The following is a 13,376-nucleotide window of genomic DNA, read 5'->3' on the forward strand; positions in this document are numbered from 1 at the left end:
TGAAATATTTCAAGGGAAATTTGGAGCAGACTGGCAGAGCCTACCTAAGCACACCTGCTGCCTGTGCCTGGGTTTCGACGTGCTGCAACCTCGTGCTCCTCGTCGTGCTTGTGCCAGGACAAGCTACAGCAGCGCTATGTCTCTGCCTGGGCTGGGCAGAGGCTCTGTGACGCCTGCAGCAGCAGGACAGCTGGATGTGCGCTCCGGGTGCCTACGTGACCGCTTCCCGTGACTCAGACCTTTGGGGGCTCTGGTACGCGGTGTAGCCCAGCCAGGCTACGTGGTAACTGAAGCACACAGCACAGAAGTTTTCCAAAGCCACTTACTGTTTACACCACGACAGACAAAAATCTTGACACGAGCCTCTCTGCAGCTTACTGCCTTGGTTTCCTTGCCACCACCAAGTCGTCTCTGGGATTTGGACAGAGGTCCGTAAGACCTCATGAATCCTCATCCCCAGAGCATTTTTTCCTCAAGGCTACTGAGGTCCCATACGTTCAGAGAGTAAGCACTTCGCTACCCCATCTTCACCTTCCAACTAATGCAACCCTCTCTAACCACCAAGCTCAGACATACTGGTGATCCTGCTGGGGACACTATCCAACTCCTCCTCCCAGTTTGCACCTGATTGCTTCGGGGAGCAGCCTACCCCACAGGCATGCTCTGAGACACAGCAGAAAGCTTCTCTGGGTAGTTTCCTTAGATTTCTCACTTTGCTAATCTCCTCCCTGCGTGGAGCTGAGCAATAAGGAAGGCTCCCTTTACTCACCCCCCATAATCATTCACAAGCACCCAGCTCCTCCCTCTTCTCAGTGCCTCTCCTCTCATTCCCTCTGTCCCTGCAACCAGCTTTCTTCTTCCTTGCATCCCATTTCAGCAAGGGAAGACACCTCTGCTACAAACCCGGCTACCACTCTTCCTTGGCTCTACATTCTGGAGACTTTCCACACACTCTTTTTTCCTTTCACTACCTCCAAACTTGACTGAAGTCATTGAGCAAGGCTAGCACCTTTCTTTGCCTACCGACGATTCAAGGATGGGTGACAAACAGCAGATAGGTGTTTTATGGCAGGGGAAATCTCTGCAGGCTGAGGTAGGCCCTGTGGCAGCAGTTCCACAGATAGAAGCTAAATTCTTAGCTCAGGTATGGATAAATCCCTCCAGTTGTCACACCATCAAGTTCACTATTTATGAGAACATATTTCAGCTTTGAAAACAAGCTTTATTTTCAGGCATAAGCCTTTCATTTTTATCTGGAAAACAGGACCAGCTGAAGACTAGCTTTAAGGTTCACCTATAGACTAGCTTTATGGTCCAGCTAAAGGTTAATTACCTTTTAAGCCAACAAAATGGGTTAGGAAAGATCTATTATTCTCTCCTGTTTTGCTACTCTTGCTCATTTTAACCAAAATAGGTTGATGAGTATTTTGAGCAACTTGGGTAAACAGTCAGGAACCTCTGGCAGGTAGTGCTGATATGGGGTAGGCGAGCTAAACCCTTACTTGTGGTTATTATGATTCTGTTGTCAAGACAGCTGCACGACTGAATCCTTCCTATTTCCAGGGAAAGCTTTGCACTCATTTTCCACCCCACTTTAAAGGCAACACTGCTGCCCAACCGAGTCAGGGTGAGTAGTTAAACCTGTTCCTCTGAAGACTGACGCACACAAACGTAAGAGAAGGTAGCCAGCAAAATGTACTACAGGAAAGCGTGCATTAACTGTAAACCTAATCTCTTCTTTAGGAATTCATAAAAAGGCAAGTTCTTGGAGGGAAGCCACTCGCTGAGACTTCTTTTAGCTTTACTTTTAGCAAGCAGTTTCAAATTCTGCAGCCATGCACTTACTCACTCTATAAAACTTTAAAACACATGAACAACTCAGCTTACAATAAATGTTCCTTCCATATAGTTCGATGAGCAACACTGCTTCCACTGACTGTACTGCACACACGTCGCTGGGTAATATCTGGTCATTTTACACGCCAACTCTGAGGTGCCTAAGGCTACAGAAGTGGATAGAAAGTAGTAAGAAATAGCTTGCAAAGTGATATCTACTGGCAATTTTACACATTACAATTAGACTGTTTTGTCTGGGGTGGTGCATGGATAATGATGAGGAATTAATATGCATAAACAGCTTACCTAGCTTGCCTTTCTGAATCTTTGAAGGCAGTGCCCTTTCTGAAAGTGAGCATTGATTAGGAAAAAGAGAAGGCATGAATCTGTCCTTTTCATGGCACCTCTTTTCCAATGTGTGGCAACTCCTCCATCACAGCATCATTCGGATGCAGCGGTGCCTTCCCATGATGACGCCGGCAGGCAGGTCTCTGATTTTCATAGCTCTATGCTGTATGAATGCAAGAAGATCTAATGCCTTTCCCTTATGATTTTCTTTCTTATGCTTCATCTCAGTGCTGCTACTTCAGGATCCTTTAACTTACCCCATCAATTAATATTATGGTATATTTAAAAAGCCCACTAATCTGCTCGCTGTCTATATGTTTTCATTAATTAATTTTCCATCATGTGCATGTTATAAATTTCAGATCTGCTGCAAAATCTTTTAGCCCACCTCATCAGTTAATATTACAGCAGATTAAAAAGTTGCTAAAGTCTGTGTTTCTGTAGGCGTCTCCATCTTTTTCAACTTCTAATCATGAATTTATTGTGAGACCTGCAAGCACCAGATGTACACCATCAGGAACCAATAAAACCATTTTTCCTGCTCTCGCAACGCGATATGTGGGAGCCACAGCTTCTCTCTGGTCCTACAGCCAGCAGCGCCCGCTAGCAAGTGAGATGCGAACGGCTAATAAAGCCAGGAAACGCTTCTGATGACAGTGCAGGAATCTTCAAAACCTGCAGCTCTGCACTAGGCAGTTAGTGGAGTAGGATGCAAAGGGACAACATCAGATCATCTGGTCCTTAGGGAAAGCTATTATACAGGATTACAGAAGACTGTAAGCTTGGATCAGATGGTCGTGGGCTTGGCAGAAAAAAAAAGAGAGAATAGTGGTGGGACAAAAACTTTCTGCTAGGGCTTCATATGAAGTGATGGATGCCATTTTTTAAAATCAGAATGAAGCTACATCTTTTCTTATAATCTGTTTGAGGTAACCGGTCTCCAGCCTGGATGTGGTGGCCCGGCAGTGAACTGTGCAGAACACGACCACTGTGCAGCTCCGCCGGGGCAGGCGGCTGTCTGTCTGAGCAGCACTTCCACAAGGTGAGTTTCCCAACATGAAGGCCAATTGCAGTTTATCTTGGATGACTTGGGTCAGGAAAAAGGGAGGTGGACGTGTTTTGAGACCTAGGGCCTGGTGCAATTCCCAGTTTCACCCTTACGAGTCTAACGTAGACAGCAAAAATTAAGGACAGTCGGTGTTATTTTGGATGGTCAAGAAATATTACATTGGTGTGTTACTACAGCATTTTTTACTTAGTATCCTGGTTATCTGAGAAACTATCTTGTTATTATGTGCTACTCTGAAGTTAAGGCTTTTATTAACGGTGACTATATCTGAATCAATTAAGACTGGATTCTCATGTCAGATTGCACAGAAATCTGGAATTAATTTTGATTTTTTTTCCTCTCACTAATGTAATTTCAGTTATATGAACTTGTGACATGATCTAAGGGCAGGCTCTAAGAATTAAAGTCTTCTATTTAAATTCAGGAGTTTGCTTCAAGTCCAATAATTCTCCTAATTTGCAGAGTTTTCTAATTTTCTGGAATAATAAGAAAAAAGTTCTTTGGGTGAGGATTTTACTAGTTTCTGTGCTATATTTTTCAGAATATTATATATACATCTCAGAATAGTACTTCAATTCTAAGCAAATAAACGAGGCAAAGCAAAGCTGAGCACTTACTAAGGTATCCACCATTCTGCAGATTATCACTGTATTTAATCATGAAAAATCCAATTAGATGATTATAGTCTGTCCTCTGGAGGGTTAGGATGTAATCCAAAACTCTTATTTTCCCCATAGCTGGTAAAAGATAAATCAGAGAGAAAGGGACACTCTCTTGGGTTTTCATATTAAAAAAAAAAAAAAAAAAAAGAGGAGGGCAGGATCTCCTCAAAGGGGTACATAGATAGTCCCAAGGACTCTGAAAAAGAAATCAACGTAGTTAGGAAGGAAGTAATTTTCCTTGCACTGCAGTCTTTGGACATCAGTGACCTCCAAGACACAAAATGAAAATCTAAGGAGAGAGAATTAATAGTGAGGAGACAGGAAGAACACATATTTATGACTCAGGGCAGGAACTTTCTAAAACTCAAGGTTTTGCTGATGAGATTAAAAAAGGACAAGAGAAAATCCATACTATTTATTTAAAGTGTATCACTAATGATTTGCTAAGGGGGAGTCTGAAACACTACACGATGGCTCTCTTCTTTGCCTCCAAAGTTTTGGACATCTGAAAGTGCAACACTTGCTGCTAGTGAGGTGTCTTTAGGCTTGCCATGGGGAAATCATTGTAAGTCTCCATTTCTTTTTCCCTCCAGGACAGAAAGAAGTGACTGGCTTCTCTAGCAGCAATACAAATTCTTTGTGACCTTTTGTGATTTATGCCAAATTCAGTCTGAGGTTTCTGCAGAAGCTATATGGTAGTTGTACCTTCCATACATTATGCCATCACATACCCCACCTCTCACAGATGACCACCAGGAGGTATGCAACTGCTGCTTTTTCTTCTGGAACACAGACAACTTTAAGTGTCCGTAAGCTTGTGCTTGCCGAGGTGAGTGCCATTTGGCGAAACACAGCTGATGAACAACAAGCAAGAGTCCCACACTGTGGGCTCCGAGGGCAATCTTGCCTTCTTTCTTTTCTATTGTCACTGTTTCCTTTTATTTAAAAGTGAATCCTTTGGGGCAGAATGTACATGGATGCTCTTGAGATACGAGGAATGCAAACCAACTACGGCTTGATTTTTCAGCGATACTGGGTGTTTACAGCTTCTAGTTACTTAAGTGAAAAGCTGGCTGCTGGCATCTGATGAGTTTCCTCTCCCTCTGCCTCTAACGTGCTGTGTGGCCAGGACTGTAGCGCAGAAGAAGAGAGTCAGCCAACAGAGGAAGTGGGGACGTGAGTGGGATCCGAGAGCTGTGCTGCCTCCCCCTCCTTGACCCCCACCGAAAGCCAGCCACCAGTGCAGGGCCTGAGCTATTGCTGCTGCACTGTAGGAAGCACAGACATCCTCTGAAATACTCTTGAGAAGAATTTGCAATTATACTTATACCTCCCAGGGGTGCAATGGAAGTTTTAAAGTTTAGGGCTGAAAAGACTTCTTAACAGGTGTCAAATTTAGTGCCAGCACACAGTTCCTCATGAACCAAATGACACAGCCTCTTCAAACTCTCCTAGGAAATTTGGCAGTTCTTATTATTAAAGCCGCTGTCATTACCTTGAAAGAAAAATATATATAGAGAGAAAACTGACATGCTGCCTGGAGGCTGCTGGTGCTCAGAAGGTTAAGTCTTAGTGGCAGAGGAAAGGGGACAGCAATGTACCTGAGCACACATCAACTGGCTGCCTAATGGCATGGCCAGATGTGTTTGTTAAGATCTGCAACATGTGAATGAAGTCATCAGGGTGCTACGACAGGTCCATCATTCAGATGTTACCCAGGTTTTTTTTCTGTATTATTTGTGCTATAGCCACACACCTGTTTTCAGGATGGACTTGAAGCTTCTGTTTTCAGAGAGAGTGTTAGGCAGAGAGTGGTCACAGGTGCCGTGTGGGACCCCAGGTGGCCACTTTGCCATCCCAAAACAGCAAAAAGCCAATCTCATTCTGCAGTCAGACAACTCACTGCTGCACAAGTCTTTGTTTTGCAGAGATTTTCTGCATGTGAAAAAGAAAGGTCTCAAAGACCTGTTTCTTTACAGTGCTTTCAGTCAGTTACCCTTCTCCTTCACTAAACCGTACCTGCACAAAATGCTTTTTTGAAGGCATCTTGATATTGCAATATGAACTACCGGTATAACTTTTCTCATCAAAACCATTTTGTTCATACACAAAATGTTAGATTTCCTTGAGTCTGGAAAGAATAATCCTGAACAGGGTTTCATCTTCTGTGGTGTGGCTGGAATTAATTTTTTAAAACCCCAGCAAATGTGCATAGAGTTTCTAAGTGATGTGCATTTTGCCACGCTCTCCACTAATATTTCACTATACCCAAACTTGCATTTGTAAGAATAATTCTGATTTTAAATTGCATCTGTTCAAATATGTGGGAGCAGTCACTCTTCTCTCTAACAGGTATAGGCATCACCTTACACTTGTAAAATTATAAACACAATATGAATCAGTGCAAGCAAGTGTACCTCAATGGCAGCACATTCCCGTATAATACTTGTTTAATTGCATCAATTTAAAATCAAGTATATATTGAACATTTTGTGCTAATTTAGCTGTAGCCTAATATAAGCATTTCACTTTCTGGATCCTGGGTAACTGGAGGCTCATTCCGTACTGGTAGGACTGCATCCCATGCAAATACACGGGCACTAGCTGGTAGCAGCAGTTTGAGGCTGGGAGCAGGGCAGCTGCCAGCACCGGCTCCACACCACGCTCAGGGCACTGCAGCTTGTGTGCTTCTTCAGTGCGGTGGGTACCAGATAACCAGGTGGTCATCAGCTGCGGTCCCACATCCCAAACACAGGTACATGACCACTAGGAACATAACCGCGGCTTTGGTTCTCACAATGTTCTCAGTTGTTTCGGGCTTCTTTTTAGCACCTCACAAACTGCCTGTGGTCTAAAGGGGCACTCCATCACGATCAGCTACGGGAGGAAATGACATCGGGGAATTTAATTTTTGCAAGGCCCTGGATGTCTTTTGATGGCACCTCAGCATTTCAAACTGATCCCAGGTTTAATGTCTTTCTTAAGTAGCCTAACTGATGGGTACACTCCTGTAGAGACTGGAGTACTTCACAGAGCAGGTGAATATCGTTGCAGTCTCCAAAGGCCACAATATTTTGCATGTGTTAATCCCCTGGAAAACAACATAGCCGACATCCCAAACACAGAGTGTTTTTGGAAATCCCAAATGCCTAAGCTTTACCACAGTGTTATCCTGACAGCAACTCATGCCCCATAGCATTGGAGAGAAGGGGTGGGTGTTTACACCTCTCTATCTGTTTTCCTGTCTCTCTGGAAATCGCCTGAATGTTCAGAAAAAGTAATGAAAAGCCTTGAACTCATGCCCATGCTTCCTGCACTGAGACCAAAATCTCCTGTAAGCTTGCCAGACCTTTTACAGCTGCACCCTAGGGATTTAACACTGTGCAGCTTATGGGTTTATATGAAATTTCGTAAAAGAGAAGCCCTGTATTTTCACATAAATATATTTATTCGGGGAAAGATCACGAAATGCCAATATATTTCAAACCAGTTCCCTACTGCATTAAAGAATGTGAAATATTCATGTGAACATTTGCTAATCCTATACAGTGAAATCTATTTCCCTCTCTATTTAGCATGCAGGCTGCAGCAGCTGAAGGTTGTTCAGCCTTTTCATTAGGGAGAAAAGTAAGGATGATTTGTGAAAACTACATGGAAGTAATCACAAGGAACAGTACTGAAGGGTTTTTAGAACAAAACCCTGTAAGCTACCTTGTAAGCATGCTTTCTCTTTCATGTGTTTGTTTCTTGTATGGTGTTTCACAGCTTCAAACTGTAAATTTATATTTATGGACATAATTAGAAGTGCAATATAATATGCTTTCATAATCCAGAAATAAAAATTTAAGGGGCAGCACACACATTTTCAGAATATATATCTCAGGCTCTCTAAATTCTTCAGTAGGTAACATCACTCCAAGCAAATTCCTATTTCTCTGTTCAACCATTACTCCTGATAATGTAATGAGTTACTTTCTCATCAGTGCGAAGTTTTGTGTATCCATCCAGACCCTCTGTGGCCCAATATCTCACAAATAATCCCTTTCTTCATCCACCTGAACTCTGATAACTATAGCAGAAAATGGAAAATGAGGAAATCTGAGTGCCTATGATCCCTGATTCCACCAGGGAAAAACATCTGACCTTGGGAATTCATTTAAGTCTCCTTATGCTATGGATTCCCTAAGCGTTAAACGGAAATGGCATTTACTTTCCACTGAGAGATGCTAATATTTAAATATTGCTTCGAAGATCCTCAGATAAAAAGAACTATATATGTACAAATTTTTATGCTTCTTTCTGCTTTCCTACAGATTCAAGATACAATAATACACTGAAGTGCTGAAATTTTGTTACAAAATAAAATTGCACTTGGAAATGTCAGGTCTGCACAGACCAGTGATCCAGAAGTCACTAAAGGCAGTGTATCAGAAGAAGATGTAACCTAGCCTCTCCAGGTACTGAATACTGTGACAAAGAAGATAATCGCTTACCAGAACCAGCCGTGACCATTTCCCCCATGTACCCAGAACTGCAACAAGTATATAAATGATGTCAGAAGCAGTCTCTAAGGGGTGGTTTGGATACATCCACCTTGACTTGGAGAGCAGTGGCGGCGGGGATGAAGAATGCTCATCTGTGCGGGCATGAGCCATGCCATGTCACTTGGCAGGTTCACTGTATTTAGTAACAAAGGCACAGCCTATGAAACTTCCCTGCGTCTTCAAATTTTTAAACTCAAACTTACATGGGTAATGCTCTGAAGAGGATGACTTAACACCTTGACTAGCACCTGAGATCTCTAAGAGCTGGAAGCATTTCTTAGAAAGATTACAGGAAGAAATTTTACTTTGTTTTGCATGAAGACCCTGAACATTGCAGAGCCAGCCTGGTCATGACTGGAATATTAAAGTATTCAGTAAATAATTGCCTATAATGCTAATTGTAATATATAAAGCACATATATATTTCATTGAAATTAAATTTTTCGTTGATCCTCTGAACTTTTGTATTATGTTACTGCTATGTCAGCACAAGATTCAGCCAAATCACCCCCAACATGGAACAGATTCAAAGAACTCAAGTCTTCTCTGTTCATGCAGTATGTGTGAGCAGACTGCCATTCCTCTGAATCTGCATATTGTTACTTACTGACTACTTTTTCCCCTGCCTCATTCTATGGACTGAAGTCAAAGGCAATAGCCTGAATGAAGCATATTCATATGCCATAATGGTGCACATTCATTATGGCAACGACACAAAAGAAATTCCATCACAGCAACTGTAAAGTTTTGTTACGTGTATCTAACACAAACCATTAGAAACCTGGGTGAGAGAACAGGTTCAGAATGAAAAAGGATCATGAGATTAGCCCACATCTTCTAAAAGCCAGACCGCAGATATTACACTTTTAAAATGTTTGGTTGTTTTTCACATTTCACCCACATCCTGATTTAGGAATCAATACTAGACCACAAATACTGCAAAGGCACAATACATACAATTAATCTAGTATTTCCGATCCTAGTAGAAACACAGTACCAGAAGCACCTCTAGAGATCTCACTTTTGTAGCCCAAGTGATTGATTAGTACTGGGATAAGCATCTAAGCTCTTGAGTACTAATAGGGGTCTTTTCACTGAAACATCAAATGTTCGTGTTCATCCCCTTCAGTTTTCCCATTAGTGTCCAAGTTTACTTTTTTCTCTTTAAGAAAAGGCTTCTGTAACAGGAAGAGTTGAGTTATGCTGTCCCTCTATAACAAATGAATCAACTATTTCCTCATTTTCCTGCTAATGAAGTTCAGCCTATCTCAGTAATGTTTTCCAAAAGAAACGAGAACAATTCAAGTAAGAGCAACACAAAGTATTTTTAATGCAGTTTCTAGAAAAGCGAGTAATCCTGTGTCTCTGAGGAAATGAATGCCTATGTAAGAAATGAAGTGGCTTGCAAGCACAAGATGTTTTCCCTTCACAGAAAATTAAATTAAAAGAAGGGTCCAGAGCTGAGAGAGACCTTCCCTTAGGACCTGCTCCTCCTTCTCCAAACCCTTACCTTTGTGAGAAAACATCTCGGTAGGGGCTGCCATGCTGCAGTGCGATCCCATATCCTCTGTCCGCAACAGTGTTCCCAACCGTGTAAAAAGAGCAGTCTGCGTCATTGATGGCCACGTACTCCAGTACCGCTGCATCCCATACAAAGGCATAGTTCCCGTATTTCACCTGCAGTAGACAGAGGAAGAGCTCAGACTAAGGACTGTCAAGTCCAAAAGGAGGTCAGTGCACCTAAAAATGTGGCAGTTTCAGCACAGTCTGTTTGTTAAAGAAAGGGAAGCTTGGGTCCCCAACAGCTGTCAGCACAAAAAGTGCACTGTGACTGCTGCCACGTGGTGCTTTGGCCGAGCACCTCAGCAGAAATGGAAGAAATGTGATCTGAGAACAACATGCTGTCAGTGAAACAGCACCGTGCAGGAAACCTGTACTGTCCCTCTTCAGGACACAAAGGAAACATCAGGCTCCCACCATCAATGCTAACTTCCACCCCAAAATCCCCCTGAAGTTTTTTCTTTGAGTCATAAAAACCACCATTATTTAGAGGGAAGGTAGGCATTCACATTGGGACAAGTGTGGGAGGGTAGGCATGGCTATCCAGATGGAAGACCACCGTTCAAGATGGTCGACATTTCAGTCATTTCAGGTTGCCGTAGACGTCATGAACACCCATTTGTCTTTTGGGCTCCGTGCGTGATTGTGGGCAAGATCGTGCCAAGCAGATTTTTGGGGATTATTTTTCTCAGCACGAAGGGTTTTCACATATCTTCAAAGACTTTCGTACAGCAAGATCGTGTAAGCCATTTTAACTGTTTGACTAAGACAAATCCAAACCAACTCATTATATTGAAAAGCTTTTAAAGTAACATTTTACTATCCATTCACATTTGAAACAAATCCAGATTTCTCTTTTCATTTAAATATATGGGATATATACAAAATTTAAACATTTATTCAGCATTTTTTCAGAAGCAAGCTTATCAAAATAAGCAATGTCAGTACATCATTTAGATTAGGCTTTGACAATGTAGATTATGTTTTTAAAGACTGTTTACATATAAAAGTTACTGAAGCAAGCCACACCGGCTGCTTGCTCATGAGATGTAGTGCAGAAGGAATGATTGCATTTGGGACACATTCCTTTTCATGCATAATGAATCTGAATTACACACTGCAGGCCTGGAAAGGGAATATTTCCTATTTCCAGTCATAGGCATGGTATGGGGAGGATTTGTGCAGATTTTGGAGCAGAAAGGGAGCCATGTTATCTGTGGACTCCGCATGATTGGCAGGAAAAAGAAAATTCTTTTCAAAATACATACACACACAAATGCAGGACTGGGTCAGTTTTAATCTTCAGGCTCTGAAAATGGCCAAGAATGGGGTTTTTTCTGCCTCCCAGTGGAGGTTTAGGTCTATCTAAATGGCTAGGGAATAAGGCATAGAAGTGAACCCACTGTTAACAAACAATACAACTTGTATGCTTGTCTTACAGGCACTGCAACTCACAGAGCTCTTCCTAGCTTGGGTTATTCTGATCTTCCTGCAGGCACTACTTGGCTAAGAAATAGATAACATGACTGAGAAAAAGGCCCTTCCTAGGAGCGTTTAAAAGGATAATGACTCAGACTGAAAAAGTATCATGATGTGCAGACAGCAAGGGAGGGAAATAGGAGACAAAAGCAGAAGATCAGAAGGGGGGAAATGAATCCTGAAGGATCAGATGAACTTTCCAAACAAAGGAATTAGGGAAAAATGGGGTTCAAAAGACAAGAAATTCTACAAGCGGGGACATAACCTTTGAGGTGATGGCAAGAGCAGTGGGTTATGTTTTGTCCTAACCCACCCTTTTAACGTCCTAGTGCATTGAATTCACATAAGTGCTTGTAAAGAGACTTATCAGCTGCTCAGCTGGTCAGGAAAAATTCTCTTGATTTGCCTGCCTCGCTGTAAAACAACTCACAGTGAGAATATATAGCAGTGGTAAAAGCACTTACTGTCAATAATACCTATGATGAAGTGGTATATATAAGATCCTTAGAGCAGACCTGATAGTATCACAGTTCAGGTTCCCACAAAGATATTACTTTTCATAGATAAGATCACAGTGAGCCTCAGTTAAAGCACATGGGGCAGGAAAGAGATTGAAGAACCAGAAGGGATCATCCCAGCCATCTACCTTCAACATATGATTGCTCCATGCAATAAAATAGATCCTTTTTAGCATTTTCCCCCTGTCCATTTACAAATCTAGGGAATTCAAATCCATGGAGCAAAACTAAGTTGCAATTGTCATGCTTGTAATCACTCTCTTTATGGAATTAAGAGTCAGTCTAACAGTTTTCATTGCTATTCAATGTATTTATTTTTACTATTAAAAAAAAACCCAACAAAACTTTCTTATGTCATTCCTAGTTATTTTTCCTTTTACAGTTCTAAATATGCTCACTTTGGGGGCTGACACCTTTCAATTATTGATGAACTTTTCTGTTACTTAGCTGAGCTGGATATAACTTTCTTTAATCTTTCTTTGCAAATCTATCAGTTCAGTCCTCCCATTAGCTGTGACACTACTTTTGAACTATCTACAATTCTTAATTTTTATATACAAGGAAAACATCTGCCTCACTAAGAGAGAATCAGTTATCTGGCAGCTCAGGAGGCATATGATTCCCTTTTTAGCATACCCTTCTCCTGAGATTCATAGTCTAAACCCTCTGCCCATGGATCTTTCACACAGCTTAAGACTGGTTTTAGCCTGAAGATCTAAGAATAAAATTTTGCTAGATTAGAGCATAACTGCAACACTGCTGATGTTTTACAGATTTGCACCTACAAATAAGGAGTAGCTATCGTATGAAAAGCTTTGGGGGATGATGCTCTGTGTGAAAGGAGAAGGGAATTTCAGAACAAAATGTCAATTAAAAACCTATATCCTTCTCTCTCTCCCTTTTACTATGAGAAGCACTTATTTTGTAACTTTCCAATAGCTATGCTGAAGACTTCCACTCTGGGCCTCAAAATGAACAGCAAAATTCCAGCTCTGCATTATGAGAAAAAGTTAAGGAACTTACAGTCAGTCAATTATGGGGGCTAAATGAAAGCAAAATCTCCTTGGAAAAAGAAACAGTTCTTTGTAATATTGTCGTGGTTTAACCCCAGCCAGCAACTAAGCACTACGCAGCTCCTCACTCACTTCCCCCCTGACCTCAGTGGGATGGGGGAGAATCGGGGGAAAAAGGTAAAACTCGTGGGTTGAGAGAAGAACATTTTAATAGAAAAGAAAGGAAGAAAATAATAATGATAATAATAATAATAATAATAATAATAAAAGGATTGGAACATACAAAACAAGTGATGCACAATGCAATTGCTCACCACTTGCTGACTGATGCCCAGTTAGTTCCCGAG

General features: G+C 41.7%; 1 protein-coding gene across 2 annotated transcripts in view; it reads right to left on the reverse strand.

The window, feature by feature from the left end:
- Nucleotides 1-13,376, reverse strand: part of GRID2 (glutamate ionotropic receptor delta type subunit 2) — a 751,024-nt gene that overhangs the window by 61,626 nt on the left and 676,022 nt on the right. For both annotated transcript variants that reach the window (XR_008233407.1, XM_052776367.1), the window contains exon 14: nucleotides 9,970-10,136. Coding sequence is in view for 1 of the 2 variants with exons in the window: in XM_052776367.1 (XP_052632327.1) it covers nucleotides 9,970-10,136 (167 nt within the window). In the remaining variant the exon portion in view is untranslated. The remainder of the gene's footprint in view (nucleotides 1-9,969; nucleotides 10,137-13,376) is intronic.

The sequence above is a fragment of the Harpia harpyja genome, chromosome 2 (genome assembly GCF_026419915.1).
Source record: "Harpia harpyja isolate bHarHar1 chromosome 2, bHarHar1 primary haplotype, whole genome shotgun sequence".
NCBI classification, from domain to species: Eukaryota; Metazoa; Chordata; class Aves; order Accipitriformes; family Accipitridae; genus Harpia; species Harpia harpyja.